Source organism: Coregonus clupeaformis, chromosome 12 (genome assembly GCF_020615455.1).
Source record: "Coregonus clupeaformis isolate EN_2021a chromosome 12, ASM2061545v1, whole genome shotgun sequence".
NCBI lineage: Eukaryota > Metazoa > Chordata > Actinopteri > Salmoniformes > Salmonidae > Coregonus > Coregonus clupeaformis.
Genome location: NC_059203.1, coordinates 58,357,689 through 58,375,849, shown reverse-complemented (window position 1 = coordinate 58,375,849; position 18,161 = coordinate 58,357,689). Strand labels below are relative to the sequence as shown.

Genomic DNA, 18,161 nt, shown 5'->3' with positions numbered 1-18,161 from the left:
TGTAGTCGATGTCATGGCGACGTTGGCTAGGTATGCTCATGCGTAGAAACACGTCATGGATCTCATGGTCGTCTCGCGCCGAGCTGCGCATGTGCAGGCCGTCAAATCAAAGAAACTTCTTCGATATAAAGTAGTTTTTAACGAAGATGAAAAGGTGTCAGTTTGTCAATTTCACGAGTTTAAAGTAATAACATGTTCAAATACTTAAGAAATTGGCTCGAATCTAGGTTCTTTGTTTAGATTTCGAGAAAATTAACAACTAAGGAAGAATGTTTCACTTTTCTCATTGACTTCTCAAACCCCAAACCCCGGCCTGGTCTGTTTCGCATGCCTTCCCGGAAGTCTCGCGATGTTGCGCCTCTGAGTTTAGAAACTGTGACGTTACCTTGTTCACCTCCATATAAGGACATAGGATGTTCAATTCATAGGACATTTAAATGCATTTATTTATTAAAAAGTCACTGACCCCAACATTGCGGTTTTCCAACCGTTGCAGTTAATATGATGTCTATAACATTAGAGGACTTTTAACCGCACTGCAGAGTTTTTTATTTCCTGCCATACAGTTGTAGAGAGATTAATCGCCTCATTGTGATGTATAATCACATTTAGATAGTCATGTACTAGTAATGCTTATAAATTCGAATCTTACTTGCTCCACCCAAGTACGAGGCCGTTCTTGGGAAATAGGGAATTTGGAGCGCGCAGTGGTGGTAGCAACCTTCTTATTATAGCTCAATGGTTGCAACACACATCAGCAAAACTGAAACGATAGGTGGATTCTCATTGAATAATTGTTTGGCTCTCGTGGCTGGGTGAAAGCCCATGATGACACACATTTACAAACAAGCTGAAACCGCATAAGAATAAGAGGACAGATGACTCGACACGAACATAATCATTTTCACGGGACCATGGGAAACAGAAATACGCTTTTTTAAAATTATTATTCGTTGACTAATGAATGAATCCTTGATCATGGACTGCTAGTTAGTTTGCCGCGCGTTAGCAGGTTGATAGTCCGGTATTGCTGGCCAGTTGCATTGCCTAGGTCCTATAGGTATTTGGATTGGCTGTGTGGTTGTAGATATAGCATACTAGGCTTGGATACAATCATCAGGTCAATTCGACGGACTTTCCATTCTAGCTATATTCAACCATCCCATGTTTACTCGGAGGTGTATCAAATTGGCTGGCTAGTTAACTAGCTAGCTAGCCACCCACACTGAATCTGACTGGAATATATTCCACGTTGCTAGCTACTGTATTGTTTTCCCCCAGGATTTTTGTATTTATCTAACATTGAGCGTTTAATAGTCCGATAACATTAACAGTACCTAGCTAGCTACTTAGCTAGAGATATTTTTGCCCAATTCCTTTGAAACTTTACACATCGAGATTTCCCTCAATAGCTATATCTTTATAAACGAATTAATTTAAAAGCTACTGTAGCTAATTTAGTGTTTTTAGTTTTTCGATTTGGAAAATGGATGCGGGTATTGAGAAGGAATGCAGCTCTCTGGGAGGGCTCTTCCAGATCATCATGAACGACATGAAGGTAAGATACATTAGTAGGTAGAACTCAAATAAATGTCAAAGGGTTATCGAGTGAGATAACTATAACGTAGTTACTATCCTGGTAGTTAAATTAATTGCAATTTGCCAAGTTTTTACGGCTTGTCTCCGTCCACTTTGGGTTGGCAAAATGAATGGGGTGTTTTGTAACAGGCTAGCTAGCTAACGTTAGCACCTATGTGAAGCTAGCCACAACGATTAGCCACAATAGTGGAATTTAAATAAAAGTTCCTAATTGAAAGAAGCAAACGGAAACAAATAGTGGAATCGTGCCATATTTGGAGTAGATAATGCTAAACAAGTTTGGAACGTGATATAAATTAAACTAAAGACAATTGGTTAATTTGACATCTTATCTCGCACTGTCTGTCTGTGGATGTATCGCACATATGGATTGTGGCTGAATGAAATGTGGTGTCAATCTAAGTGCTTTTTCAGGTAGTTTCGGTTCGATTATATAAAAAAATAAACGTATTTTTGTTTGGACAATTTTTTTCAACACATTAAATGCACTATGCATTGTGGGTTGAATGCTGTAACAGAATAAAACAATTAATATAAGTCCCATGATGGTAGTGACTACCCATTACTGCTTATCACTTAACCATTCATTTACATTTAAAAAAAAGAAGTGTCATGCAATTTACAGGAGCAATTAGGGTTAATTGCCTTGCTCCAGGGCACACCAATTTATTTTTCACCTAGTCTGCTCAGGGATTCAAACCAGCTGCCGGATATACACTTTACTTTAAAACATTTCATTTGTGTATATTATATTTGTTTTATTAGATGACTTTATTTAATTCCAAGTCATCTCATCTCTATAGAGCTGCTGCCTATGCTGTCTGACAAAATCACAATTTTAGTAGTTCTTCAAAGTAAATAAGGCAAACTTCTGTATAGCAACAATCAATCACTTAGATCATGTGTTTTCAGGTAGAGATACGTCCATGAAGCAACTTCTCTATCCCTCTCAATTGCGCATTCTTCTGTCTCTTTTAGGTAGCAGGCGTAAAAGAAACAGAACGGACAAGTAGGCACTCAATGGATTATGGTCATTGTAGTGAATTACCACGTTTTCTGCACTAAACTGTAGAATATTGGCCTGTTGGGAACTACAACTCCCTACTACATCGCACAGTTCAGGCTTGATCTGATTTATCTCTAACTATTTGTGTAAACACTTCACAGTTGTGTTCAGTGGGTGTCACTGAATAGAATGACACTCCATTTCATGGATCCAAAATCCATAGGTAAGGCTGTACAGTGAGAAATAAGTATGCCCCCAATGCAATTCTGGAGTCTAATACATCCCTGTGCGATTTCAACGGATAAAAAAAAAACTAATTATTAACTAATTATTGTCTTTTGTTGAATTTATAACATTCCAAACTTGTTTAGCATTATCTAGTCCAAATATGTCGTTCCACTATTTGTATCCGTTTGCATCACTTTCAATGAGGGACATTTATTTTGAAGGCAAGCCGCAAATTCCACTATTGTGGCTAATCGTTATTGTGGCTAGCTTCACATAGGTAAAGTTAGCCAATTTGCTGTTGAACCAACAGGATTTAGCTGGCTAGCTAACCCAAGCTGGAGTAAATCAAACGGGCCATCCATTTTACTTATTGCCCCTGGTCAGATGTTCGTCTAACTAGTGAATGTTAGCTAGCTGAATGATTTGCACATAAGACTGAACACAACGGCACGTATGCACATCTGAAATGTCCGCATTCGATTGTGCACAGGTGTGCAGGAAATGGGTCGTTATCAATGCGGAAGGCCACTCTTGTCTAAGGAAACAACACAATTGGGGGGATCCAGTAGACTTAATGTTTACCTGAAATAACTACTGAAGAATAGCAGTAGTGTGGAAAGGGAAGACTGTCTTCTCAGGTAGAAGGATCCCAAACAGTCATATTTTCTTTGGTCAGAAATAAAGGTAATAACGGCCATGAAGTGCTATTTTGTGAACAATAATTATATAGCATTGTTTGAGAGCTTGGAGGTAGAACATAGACATTTACTCCCTACAACTAATACCTGTCATTGCGCAAACAGTGTGCAACTTTAATAAGGAGTGGGGGCACAGTCTAGAGGGGGACGCTGTGGTGCCGATTGACCTAGGTTTAATGTGAAATAGCCTACGCAATTTACCCCTTTAATTTACCCCATTCATAAAAGAGGGGATTGGTTTTAATCCTAGTATCATGCCCAGGAGTTAGCCTATAGGTTTCATTCAAGGTGTAGGCCTGGCAGCTCGTAAGTCAATTAAATATCAATATGTGAGGAATATATGGCCAGATGGTGGAAATGCCCCGGTGATATTCTGCCATGCTAGTAATTTGGTGGGTGCTGTTGCCACATGCTTTATGCCACTCCCCACTTCGACATTTACGCTTGTCTGCTTGCCCACTTGCCCGGGGCAAGTAAACAAAAGTAGTTGGACAAGCAGATTATAGATTTTAAGTTATCCGAATGGACAAGTAAGAAAAATCACACACAAATCACAATATCAAACAATTTGGATACTCTGCTCATAATCTGCTCAGAGTTGGATCAAAGTGTAATACGGCAGCAATGTTTTGCTCACTGTCCTCCAAATCTCTGCGCACCTGAGTATAATTATTGTAGGCCTGCTTTGACTGGCATGAGCAATCTTTCAATCATGCAGTCACAAGATGCATTTTTGAGATCAAAGTGACTACAGCTTTGCATATTTGTTGATAATAATTGCTAGTGAGTAATTTGCCCAGTTATAGAACATTTTTGGTCAGCAATGAAAATCCTTGAAATGTAATGGTGTGTGCATCACCTGCGTGTGGGCCGTTGCCAGAGGAGACATTTGCGCAGCAGGTAAAATAATTATATAGAACAGACTAACTAGATAACCAGCCATTATGTTTTGAATTGCTATCTAGTTAGTTAATGACCAACTCGCAGTTAATACCGGTGCACAGTTTGTGAAACCAATGCTGCATACTCCGGTTGTAAAACCGTCTCTCAAGCATTCAAAATTGGCTATGTAATTGACACATAAAAAAGCCTAATTGAGAAGTAACTCCTATACTGTCAAGATGTCCCCTGAACACTGAATATTTTTACAAACAGATTAACATTATAGTCAGCTACCTCACCCACCTTAGCCATTTGATCCCTGGTTCATTGAATGAGGAAATTATTTAATAAATTATTTTTTCCATTGCAAAAATAAAAACATGAAGCAGACCAGTCTTTTGTCATTTAAAAACCTGCTATAAAATATTGTGCTAAAGCTTGGAAAATAAATACACTGAATAAAAATATAAATGCAACATGCAACACTTTCAAAGATTTTACTGACTTACAGTTCATATAAGGAAATCAGTCAATTGAAATAAATTCATTAGGCCCTAATCTATGGATATTTCATGACTAGGAATACTGCCCTTTCCCACCTGGACAAAAGGAACACCTATGTGAGAATGCTGTTCATTGACTACAGCTCTGCGTTCAACACTTTAGTGCCCACAAAGCTCATCACTAAGCTAAGGACCCTGGGACTAAACACCTCCCTCTGCAACTGGATCCTGGACTTCCTGACAGCTGCCCCAGGTGGTAAGGGTAGGCAACCACATCTGCTACGCTGATCTTCAACGCTAGGGCCCCTCAGGGGTGCGTGCTTAGTCCCCTCCTGTACTCCTTGTTCACCCACGACTGCATGGCCAAGCACGACTCCAACACCTTCGTTAAGTTTGCTGATGACAACAGTGGTAGGCGTGATCACCGACAACGATGAGACAGTCTATAGGGAGGAGATCAGAGACCTGGCAGTGTGGTGCTAGGACAACAGCCTCTCCCTCAATGTGAGCAACACAAAGGAGCTGATTGTGGACTACAGGAAAAGGAGAGCCGAACAGGCCCCCATTCACATCGACGGGGCTGTAGTGGAGCGGTCGAGAGTGTCAAGTTCCTTGGTGTCCACATCACCAACAAACTATCATGGTACAAACACACCAAGACAGTCTTGAAGAGGGCACGACAACACATTTTCCCCCTCAGGAGACTGAAAAGATGTGGCATGGGTCCCCAGCTCCTCAAAGTTCTACAGCTGCACCAGGGTAGTGCGTACGGCCCGGTATTGGGGCCAAGCTTCCTGCCATTCAGGACCTATATACTAGGCGGTGTCAGAGGAAGGCCCAAAAAATTGTCAAAGACTCCAGTCACCCATGTCATAGACTGTTCTCTCTGCTATCGCAAGACAAGCGGTACCGGCACGCAAAGTCTAGGTCCAAAAGGCTCCTTAACAGTTTCTACCCCCAAGCCTTAAGACTGCTGAATGATTAATCAAATGGCCACCCGGAGTATTTACATTGATCCCCCCCCTTTGTTTTTACACTGCTGCTACTCACTGTTTATTATCTATTTATAGTCACTTTACCCCTACCTACATGTACAAATTACCTCGACTAACCTGTACCCCCGCACATTGACTCGGTACCGGTACCCCTTGTATATAGCCTCGTTATTATTTTGTGTAACTTTTTTGTTTTATTTAGTAAGTATTTTCTTGAACTGCATTGTTTAAGGGCTTGTAAGAAAGCATTTCACGGTAAGGTCTACACCTGTTGTATTCAGTGCATGTGACAAATGCAATTTGATTTTAATACAGATATACATCTGTTGGTCACATATACCTTTAAAAAAAAAGGTAGGGGGCGTGGATTAGAAAATCAGTCAGTATCTGGTGTGACCACCACTTGCCTCATGCAGCGTGACACATCTCCTTCGCATAGAGTTGATCAGGCTATTGATTGTGGCCTGTGGAATGTTGTCCCACTCCTCCAATGGCTGTGCAAAGTTGCTGGATATTGTTGGAACTGGAACATGATGATGTACGCGTCGATCCAGAGCATCCCAAACGTGCTCAGTGGGTGACATGTCTGGTGAGTGCAGGCCATGGAAGACAGGGCCGTGCATTATCATGCTTAAATATGAGGTGATGGCACGACAATGGGCCTCAGGATATCGGCACGGTATCCCTGTGCATTCAAATTGCCATCAATAAAATGTAATTGTGTTTGTTTGTCTGTCGCTTATTCCTGCCAATACCATAACCCCACCGCCACCATGGTGCACTCTGTTCACAACGGTGACATCAGCAAACCGCTCGCCTTCATACGACTTCATACATGTGGTCTGTGGTTGTGAGGCCTGTTGGACGTACTGCCAAATTCTCTAAAATGGTGCTGCAGGTGGGTTATGGTAGAGAAATTAACATTACATTCTCTGGCAACTGCTCTGGTTGACATTCCTGCAGTCAGCATGCCAATTGCATGCTCTCTCAACTTAAGACATCAGTGGCATTGTGTTGCGACAACTGCACATTTTGGTGGCCTTTTATTGTTCCCAGCACAAGGTTCACCTGTGTAATGATCATGCCGTTTAATCAGCTTCTTGATATGCCACATCTGTCAGGTGGATGGATTATCTTGGCAACGGAGAAATTCTCACAAACAGGGATGTAAACAAATTTGTGCACAAAATTTGAAATACGCTTTTTGTACGTATGGAACATTTATGGGATCTTTTCATTTCAGCTCATGAAACACTTTACGTGTTGCATTGAGATTTTTGTTCTGTATAAATACCAATACATTGAAAATGTGTCCTATGTCATTGTTTTCCAGCTGGCTAGCATGAGGCAGCTCAGTCTTCAGAGGCAATTATTTTGCTGGAATCAGTGCAGTTTATCCTACTTTCATTAGAGGAACACACAGTTTTTCCATTTAAAATCTTGTCTTTCTGGTGCTCCTAAATTGTGTGGTGCTTACATTAATGTTCTTCCCTCAAATTTCAGAAATCAGCTTCCTGAGTATCTTTTGTAGGTCTGTTTTTAAGCTCAATCAATACAGATTTATTTATAATAAGAATATCAACTGATCTATCTATCGGTCAATATTTCCACTCTAAAATCGCAGTCAGTATCGGATCCAAAAATCCCTTAGTGGCCTGGCTCTACTAACATTTGTTGCATAAACACATATTAATTTTCCTTTATAAATCAAACATCTGCTGCGGATGAAGCAAATGAGCTGGGCGCCTCTGAGCTGGATCTGTCTGAGCTGACATCAGTGTGTAAATGATGTATGTCGATAGTCTGTGTAGGCAGCTAAGCCATCAGGGAGAATATGCATCTACCAACCTACTACCAGATTTAGGGGGGGCCAATGTAGCCTATGTTTTATGTTGGTTCTGAAGTCACCATCACCCACTAATTAACTTGTCATTTTTACAGATTAAGTGTTTGAGCTAGTAGTGTCAACATTTATCATTTACAAATTAGCTATGACATAGCCGGTAGTGGGCTTACCATTAGGCAAGAAAATGCAATTGCCTCAAGTCTCACACCAACAAGGGGCCTTGTGAGCTGGGTATAATTTACAAAAAAAATACTAGTTATCATTAAAACATATATATATATATATATATATATTCCCCGCCCCCCCGGCCACTGTGCCCGCATTAATGAGTACACTGTTGACAAAAAAGGCATCCCAAAAAGTAAATTAATCCATACAGCCGAATACTATTTAATAAAAGATACATTATTTCTTTACATACATATATTTCATATTAATATAATCTACGTTTTTCCTCATAGTAGAAACAAGTGTCATTAATCACCCACAGACTGGTTCATAATAATGGACCATTCCACCCTGACAGAGTTCCCGTTCATTGTTTCACGCAATATAATTGCAAACTTGACTTTCATTGAAATTACGCTGCAGCAATGAGGTGCTCTCAGAGTGGTGCAGAGAAAAGGAAGAATACAAAAGATTTAAATTAACAGGGATTCCTCATGTTCGCTTTCGACACACAGGTGTCGAACACATTCCACAGGGATGCTGGCCCCTATTGACTCTGTTTCCACAGTAGTGTTAAGTTGTCTGGATGTCCTTTTTGGTGGTGAACCATTCTTGAAACACAAACTGTTGAGTGTGGAAAAACCCAGCAGCGTTGCAGTTGTTGACACACTCACACCTGTGCGCCTGGCACCTACTACCATACCCTGTTCAAAGGCACTTCAATCTTTTGTCTTGCCCGTTCACCCTCTGAATGGTGCACATACACAATCCATGTCTCAATTGTCTCGAGGCTTAAAGTGGTTCTCAACTGGTTTTGCCTCAGGACCCAAATTGAATGAGGTTGTCTCAGTTGCGACCCAATAGTCGCATAGCAAAAAATAATCGCCAAAATACAATCTGGAAAACACTTTTTAATTCTATATTGATATTAAATGCACCAATTATTTGACCATGGGAACAGTATTGACACCTCTTTCATTGTCAATTACATTTTGCCCATATTCTTGATGAAGAATGTTAATAAACTCACTTGTTTGAGATGACAAAATCAACCAAAATAGCGCTGCTAATAGCTAAATATTGGAAATACTGTGATCGTAGAAAAATTTGTTAAGCTATTAAATGTAAAATCATTATAATTTCTGCACACTTTCTACCTGGTTTAAGTTCAGACTGGAGTATAAAAACATGAAATAATAATCATCTTTACTCAGACACCCGCGACCCAGGGAGAAGCTGGTTTCACCATTGGGGTGCCTGGAGATAAAATAGCATGGGCTGAGTGTGAGCTGCCTGCCCGTAGGGGTGGGAGGGCCAAGAGACCAGAGGTGACAGAACGGAGTGCTTGGGTTGGGGTGTAGGGTTTGAGCATCGACTGAAGGTAGGGAGGGGCAGTTCCTCTTGCTGTTCCATAGACATCACCATGGTCTTGTAGTGGATGCGAGTTTCGACTGGAAGCCAGTGGGGTGACATGGGAGAACTTGGGAAGGTTCAACATCAGGTGGCTGCAGCGTTCTGGATAAGTTGCAGGGGTTTGATGGCACAAGCAGGGAGCAAGCCAACAGCGACTTTTTATAGTCCCGTACCCCTTCAAACATTCAACCTCCAGCTGCGTACCCCCTCTAGCACCAGTGTCAGCACACTCTCAAATGTTGTTTTTTTGCCATCATTGTAAGCCTGCCACACACACACTATACGATACATTTATGAAACATAAGAATGAGTGAGTTTCTGTCGCAACCCGGCTCGTGGGAAGTGACAAAGAGCTCTTATAGGACCAGGGCACAAATAATAATAATAATAAATAATGTTGCTCTTTATTTAGCCATCTTGCTCTGCAATATTGGGTTGTATTGGAGAGTGTCTCAGTCTTAAATTGTTTCCCACGTGCAGTCTGTGCCTGTATTTAGTTTTCATGCTAGTGAGTGCTGAGAATCCACTCACATAGGTACGTGGTTGCAAAGGGCATCAGTGTCTTGAAAGTGCAATTTGCCAAGGCAGGATACTCTGAGCGCAGCCCTATCCAGAAATCTGGCAGTGGCTTCTGATTTTTAAATTCAATTTTCACAGAACCGCTTGTTGCAATTACGATGAGGCTCTCTTGTTCAGATATCGGTAAGTGGACTGGAGGCAGGGCATGAAAGGGATAACGAATCCAGTTGTTTGTGTCGTCCGTTTCGGGAAAGTACCTGCGTAATTGCTCACTCAGGTGCTTCGCTATATCACATTTTACGTTGTCCGTGAGCTTGAGTTCATTTGCACACAAAAAATCATACAATGATTGAAAGACCTGTGTGTTGTCCTTGTTAATGCAGACAGAGAAGAGCTCCAACTTCTTAATCATAGCCTCAATTTTGTCCCGCACATTGAATATAGTTGCGGAGAGTCCCTGTAATCCTAGATTCAGATCATTCAGGCGAGGAAAAAACATCACCCAGATAGGCCAGTCGTGTGAGAAACCCGTCATCATGCAAGCGGTCAGACAAGTGGGAATTATGGTCAGTAAAGAGAACTTTAAGCTCGTCTCTCAATTCAAATAAACGTGTCAATACTTTACCCTTTGATAACCAGTGCACTTCTGTATGTTGTAAAAGCGTTACATGGTCGCTGCCCATATCATTGCTTAATGCAGAAAATACACGAGAGTTCAGGGGACTTTTTTAAACAAAGTTAACCATTTTCACTGTAGTGTCCAAAACGTATTTTCAAGCTGTCAGGCATTGCCTTGGCAGCAAGAGCCTCTCGGTGGATGCTGCAGTGTACCCAAGTGGCGTCAGGAGCAACTGCTTGCACGCACGTTACCACTCCACTATGTCTCCCTGTCAGTACAGATACCAACACATCTTGACCACCAAAGTCCATTTGATGTCACAAAGCTGTCCAGTACTTTAAAAATATCATCTCCTGATGTCCTGGTTTCCAGTGGTTTGCAGAAGAGGATGTCTTCCTTAACTGACCCCCCATAAACGTAACGGACATATACCAGGAGCCGTGCCAGGCCGCCACGTCTGTTGACTCATCCAGCTGTAACGCATAGAATTCACTGGCTTGTATGCCAAGCAGTAATTGTTTCAAAACATCATCTGCCATGTCACTGATGCGTCGTGAAAGTGTTGTTTGATGAAGGCATTGTCTGTATAGTTTTTTTGACCTTTTCCCCCAGCATTGTCCCAGCCATATCCGCGGCAGCAGGAAGAATGAAGCCCTCCACAATAGTATGGGGCTTGCCTGTCCTAGCCACTCGGTAGCTCACCATATAAGACGCTTCTAGCCCCTTCTTATTAATGGTATTCTGTTTCTAACCTAGCAAATTACATCAACTAATAAAGCCTAATATTACACAAGTCATTTTAGCATTGTAATGCTGAAGTTGCAGCGCAGATGTGCAATTTACTTGTAGATCAACACAGTTACGTTCAATTCAACACTGAAGGAGAGGACGCATCAGTTGTCACCAAAGATGAGGTATTTTTGGAAGGTACCAAAATAAATTTGTGAACCAGCAATTCGTAAGGTTTATATAGATTTTCTGACCGACGCGTGTTACATTTGGATCGGTTTGGGGGTCCTCAGACCGTCGCACTTGTATCTTAAACATTTGATTCGTGGACCGATGCAAATCGGTGAATTGTTACACCCCTAGTGTTAATGCTATAGCCTATGTTTAACAATCTATTTTCATATTGAAGCACTGCAATTAGATCAATGTGGACTGCAAACATGTTCAACATATTTAGCAAATATGGGGCAGGCTATTTAATAAACTACGCTATAACGAACTAACATTTGAACACCTCTGTAGCTCAGCTGGTAGAGCACGGTGCTTGTAACGCCAAGGTAGTGGGTTCGATCCCCGGGACCACCCATACACAAAAAAATAAAAATAAATGTATGCACGCATGACTGTAAGTCGCTTTGGATAAAAGCGTCTGCTAAATGGCATATTATATATTATTATATAAAAGACCATAAATACACAACTTGAAGCAACCACATATTTAGCCATGGCGCACGTTCTGATTGGCCAGTGACGGGTCAAGCCTTAACACACCTACAACTTTTTATTCATCAAAACCCAGCCCTTCCCCGCCAGCTACTGCGCCCATAAATCCAGTTGTGAAAACAGCTAAAATATTTCTGACACACCCCGGAACCTGTAGGGCTACCACCAGCGCTAATATTTACCATTGCGTTAGGTCTGTTTAAAATTGAGCCCAATATGTGTGAGACTTACTGTCTAAACAGCATTATCCACCCCACATTTTTACCAACAGAGGCTTGGGTCAGCCATCACCACATGACCACGTTTTGGCTAGGCCCAACTCTGTTTTTAAATATTTTCACTGCATCGTCTCTATCGAATTTGACGTATTTTTGTACACCATGCAGTGGTCCTTCTCTTACGTTGTCTCTGATATGTTTAGGCCAACAAGTCTTTCATTTCTACTCTAGTCAGGGCTATATCTTCGCCTCTGTCTTATTGAAATATTGAGCCTTGACATTTCTAGACAGCTGTTGCCTCCCATTTAATTTCACATATGATTCAGAAGAACCCCTTGGTTAACTAGCATTTAACTACAGCCGGTTCAATGCAGTAGCCCTATTGACTGCCCGAGCCTCCCTGACCCAGTCCGTCAATCTTCTCCACATCCAATAAAAAATTACAGTAAATATGATGAATTCAATCATCTAAGCAATTCTAATCTCAAAGAATGGTATGGTCGCTGCTAAAATTACATGTTTGTTCTATTGATTTAATGATTTACTACTGTCCAGCTTGACTAACCACCTGTTGTGTACCTGTTTGCTTTGCAGGCTAGTTATCCAGCCTGGGAGGACTTTGTAACCAAAGGAGCTAAGCTACAATCCCAGCTAAGGTAAGAGCTAACCCTGGCCTCTGCAACTCCTCTCAGTGAATATCCATTCATTAGCAAAAAGGATCTGTGTGCATGTGTCAAATAAAAAGACAACAGAATAGGATTCGAATTCCCCGACTGCTTAGGACTATATCATGGAGTAAGGACAGCTAAACACACAAATCCCTAATCTAATTTGAACACTCTCCATAAAAAAGTGTGTAAATAGCAGCGATGGAAGCAAGTCACAATTTAGCAAATCCTAAGCATGTCTTAACCTTCGAGTCTCGAGTCAGGTCCTTAGTAATAATGGGTTAGTTCGAGAGGTCAAGTTACATGTCCCTAATTCTGGGTTTCAAGTCCTCAAGTCAATAGTTAAGTGTTTTATACCAATTTCAATGCAATTGTGAAATTCCTGTTTTATTTTCGGTTTTCCTTGCACTTGGCCTACTAGTACAGTACATAGGCCTGCATAATAAACTTCACAGATCATGAAGTAAATGGTTTTTGAATCATCATTACCAATAGAAAGGCCATCCAAATGATGATTTACAGCTAGTGTTTATAGTTCAGCTACAGTTTGACTGACATTGTGAAATCTCCAATTAGAATCAAGTGTTTTTTCCCCCCCTGCCCACTACATGCAGGTTGTGAGGTCTGTGGTTGGCTGAGAATAAACATTAATGTGAACACTTGTTCAGAGTGCATATTTTCAAGCGACAAGCGTTGAAAATATAGGACACTGCTCTATTTTTCCCCGTACCTTTCCGCACTTGCCGGTGCAGTGCCGCTTGGCAGAACAGAATTGAACGGTCATTTCCCAGATAACCCAATGCGATTTGCCACTTTGAGCAACGGCATTGTCACGAATCAAATCAAAGTTTATTGTTCGCGTACACATATTTAGCAGATGTTATTGCGGACGTAGCAAAATGCTTGTGTTCCTAGCTCCAACAGTGCAGTAGTATCTAACAATTCACAACAATACACACATCTAAAAGAAAGGAATGGAATTAAGAAATATATATAAATATTAGGATGAGCAATGTCGGAGTCTGGAGTGTGTGTGAGATGGGATTATGGGCAGTATGTGGATAGAATATTTAGTATATCTGTAGGATAGTGTGTGTATACAGCTATAGTTGACTAGGATGGCGTTGACTAGAATACAGTATATTCATATGAAATCAGTCAAACAGTATGTAAACATTAAAGTGAACAGTGTTCCATTATTAAAGTGACCAGTGATTCTATGTACATAGGGCAGCAGCCTCTAAGGTGCAGGGTAGAGTAACCGGGTGGTAGCCGGCTAGTGACAGTGACTAAGTTCAGGGCAGGGTACTGGTTGGAGCCCGAATAGTGATGGCTATTTAACAGTCTGATGGCCTTGAGATAGAAGCAGTTTTTCAGTCTCTCGGTCCCAGCTTTGATGCACCCGTACTGACCTTGTCTTCTGGATGTTGGCGGGGTGAACAGGCCGTGGCTCAGGTGGTTGATGTCTTTGATCTTTTTTGCCTTCCTGTGACATCGGGTGCTGTAGGTGTTGGACTGCACCACCCTCTGGAGAGCCCTGCGGTTATGGGCGGTGCAGTTGCCGTACCAGGCGGTGATACAGCCCGACAGGATTCTCTCAATGGGGTCTTAGGGGCCAAGCCGAATTTCTTCAGCCTCCTGAGGTTGAGGAGGCGCTGTTATCTGTGTGGGTGGACCAATTCAGATTGTCAGTGATGTGTACGCAGAGGAACTTGAAGCTTTTCACTTTCTCCGCTGCGGCCCTGTTGATGGGGGCATGCTCACTCTGCTGTCTCCGCTGCGGCTCCTTCATTTTGTTGGCGTTGAGGGAGAGGTTATTTTCCTGGCACCACTCTGCCAGGGCCCTCACCACCTCCCTGTAGGCTGTCTCGTTGTTGTTGGTAATCAGGCCTACTACTGTTGTGTTGTCTGTAAACTTGATGATTGAGTTGGAGGCGTGCTTGGCCACGCAGTCATGGGCGAACAGGGAGTACAGGAGGGGGCTGAGCATGCACCCTTGTGGGGCCCATGTGTTGAGGATCAGTGTAGTGGTGTTGTTTCCTACCTTCACCACCTGGGAGTGGCCCGTCAGGAAGTCCAGGACCTAGTTGCACAGGGCGGGGTTCAGACCCAGGGCCCGAGCTTAATGATGAGCTTGGAGGGTACTATGGTGTTGAAGGCTGAGCTGTAGTCAATTAACAGCATTCTTACATAGGTATTGTTAAAAGAGAAATGCTATTTCAACCTCTTTGCAATAATGAATTGAGACCAAAATCTCAAGAAGTTTCAAGTGTTTAATACCAAGGATGCCGTCAGCTGAGTGCATACATTTAGAAAGTTGACCACACATCTTATACTCTTCCCTCCTTTTAGTCACCACCTGTAGGTGTCACCTCCCCAGCTATACATTTATGACCCCAATGAGTTTCCCTTCTCTCCCCTGTGGAATGACCATGGTCCTCTCTTTGTTTAGCTAGATGTCAGAATCACAACCCGTCCATCTTCATTGTCCTGGGCCTTACCCTGCTCCATGGTCCTAGGCAATTTCCTCTTATCTGATTTAGGTCAACCTTTCCAAATTAGCATACACACAGTTTCATGGCCTAAACTCACAGTAATCATTCACTAAACAGGACACAAACAACCTACATTTTAACTTGAAACATGTTACATTTTAACAGAATCCATCAGTCCCCCCTATTAAAGCATAAACACTTCTTCAGGTCCCCTGTAGCTCAGTTGGTAAAGCATGGCGCTTGCAACGCAAGGGTTGTGGGTTCGTTTCCCACGGGGGGCCAGTATGAAAATGTATGCACTCACTAACTGTAAGTCGCTCTGGATAAGAGCATCTGCTAAATGACTAAAATGTAAAAATGTTATTGTTTAATATCACTAAACAATAATTTCAACTGCCTGCTGTAGACTTTCTTCTTCCTTGGTTTTCTCCATACCAGAGTGTAATAGAAACAGACTTGATAGATCGATAAAATAGAAAATACTAGAAAACAAAAAACACTCATGAGTTAAAACAATCCTAAATTCTACTGATTATCAGAAGCTTCTATGTAGATACATTTTATAAACAAAATCTCTGAACACAGCTTGAGGAACCCGACTGACACAATCTCCTGCTTCCCCTGGACACTTTGCCCATTGATATGCTTTTCTGCTAAGGTCCACAAGAAGTAGGGCTCTAAATATCCCCGTTATGATTTTCCTCAGACTTCCATCAAGGGCTACAGGATCACAAGATATGTTTTTCAGCCAAGCCCTCCTCACTGCGTTCACCTCCTAACACTACCCTAAAGACACGAGCCGTAGCCTGAATCAATTTCACCTCTTGTGGGAGATCCGCACTATAGATGCGTTTCAACAACAAAGCTTTTACTAAATGGAATCCTAACAATGTCACCAGAGCTACCCCGTAACTGTCAACACTGCCCATGCTGCATACTCTAAAATCCACCTAATTTGATTTAGTCCAATATCATACTGTTTCTACAGCACCTCCCACAACCTTTAAAAGTATATTTTGTTATTACTCCCAATGTAACAGCAGTAATTATTGCTCCCACTTTAACTCTGTCACTGTGACTTTAGTCACCGGCTTTACCGTTAGATCTATGATTGAGTTTGTGAGATATTCTGAGTCTTTCCCAGTCCTCTCCTAATGTTTTCCTGACCAGCTTATCTATTGCCTCCTTATGTTGTGCTCCACTAGGGACATGCACCAACACTCCATAGGAATGTCCTGTACTTCCCCCATTCTGCCACAGACATTGGTGTATATTTGTCTCATGAACTAAAGTAGGGCCTAACCGAGCCTGTAAATATGCCTTTATCTGCTCATATCCCTTGCTTTCCTCATGCTGTTTTAACGACAAGGACTATCTAGTCATTATACTCTATCCGCATAATATTGTCCAGGGTCTGATTGCCCCAACAAGCTATTTCTCCCCAGGTCCTCTCTCTCACTATCTAAAATCTTCCCAGACCATTTAATTCCTGTTGGTGTTGGTTAATACGGAGTGACAGGTATGTAAAACCTCTTGCTCCGATATAATCCCCGCTCTTTCGTGTCTGTAGCTTCACCTGGCTTGATGTCCAGTGTCGTAGAACTCTCTGAAGTTTTGTCCTCTGCCCGCACTAACTTGAAGGTTAGTAACTGCTGTTCTTTTAACTGGAGTCTATCGCACACAATGCCAAGCTGAGGGAGGGAAGAGAATCTGGTTTCATTCCTCAAACGATCTGTTCCATTGCGTTCTTTCCAAATTCCTGTTTGTAAGAGAACCATCCCTTTATCAGAACACCCTACGTCTAGGACACTAGACCTATCTTCTAATGGAGCCACCCATATCACCATGCCCCTATGATTAATTACGCTCACGGCTTCAGCAACTTTTAATGTTACCCTCTCCTGATGAACCCGAGTATCTTCGTATCGAGCTATCCTCTCTATGTAAAGTGTTATTTGATTTTCTCCCCTTGGAGTGGTAGTGATTATAGCAGCCGCCACAACCACTACCCCAACTAAAGACGTCCCTATGCCCCCCATTATTGCCCTTTTACAGTGTGATCTACACTCCTTATTTTCCATCATCACCTCCTCTATCAAAACCTGCTCTAGCCTCTCCATCTTGCTCGGCCTCTCCCAAGTCAGTAGGTGTTGGTGCCAGCTTTCACCTGGGACACGTGGATCCAGGCCTTCCTTCCTGACACCTTCACTGCTGTGTCAGTCACTAGTAGGACAGTGGGGTCCGGTCCACCTGGGCTGAAAGGTACCCGGTTGATGGTCCTTCAAGTACACCTCGTCTCCCGGCTGTAGTGAGTGTGCTTTCCAATCCTGGGGGAGACTACGGTGGGCCTCTTTCTCCTGGGAAGATACAGAACTCAATACAAGTGTGTTGTTTACAATAGTTTAGAAGCTCTGCTAGTGTCCCTAAGATGGCTGGTGGAGCCACCAGCTGACCCCCCTTTTTATGACGCCACAGGCCTTCTGGCGTCACCTCTGCTCCCCTTTCTAACCACTGCCATTTTAATATATTTTATTTGTTACTGTTCCAATTATTTATCTACTTACAGTGGGGGAAAAAAAGTATTTAGTCAGCCACCAATTGTGCAAGTTCTCCCACTTAAAAAGATGAGGCCTGTAATTTCCATCATAGGTACACGTCAACTATGACAGACAAATTGAGAATTTTTTTCTCCAGAAAATCACATTGTAGGATTTTTAATGAATTTATTTGCAAATTATGGTGGAAAATAAGTATTTGGTCAATAACAAAAGTTTCTCAATACTTTGTTATATACCCTTTGTTGGCAATGGCACAGGTCAAACGTTTTCTGTAAGTCTTCACAAGGTTTTCAC

The 18,161-nt window shown here is 42.0% G+C and overlaps 1 protein-coding gene across 3 annotated transcripts in view; it reads left to right on the top strand.

The window, feature by feature from the left end:
- The first annotated feature begins 547 nt into the window (after nt 1-547).
- The window catches only part of LOC121578303 (protein MTSS 2-like), a 140,670-nt gene continuing 123,056 nt past the window's right edge, over nt 548-18,161 (top strand). The window contains exons 1-2 of one of the 3 annotated variants that reach the window (XM_041892587.2): nt 548-1,558; nt 12,741-12,802. In XM_041892587.2, the coding sequence (XP_041748521.2) occupies nt 1,487-1,558; nt 12,741-12,802 (134 nt within the window). In that variant the 5' untranslated portion in view covers nt 548-1,486. The remainder of the gene's footprint in view (nt 1,559-12,740; nt 12,803-18,161) is intronic. The other 2 variants (XM_041892588.2, XM_041892591.2) reach the window with 2 other exon arrangements.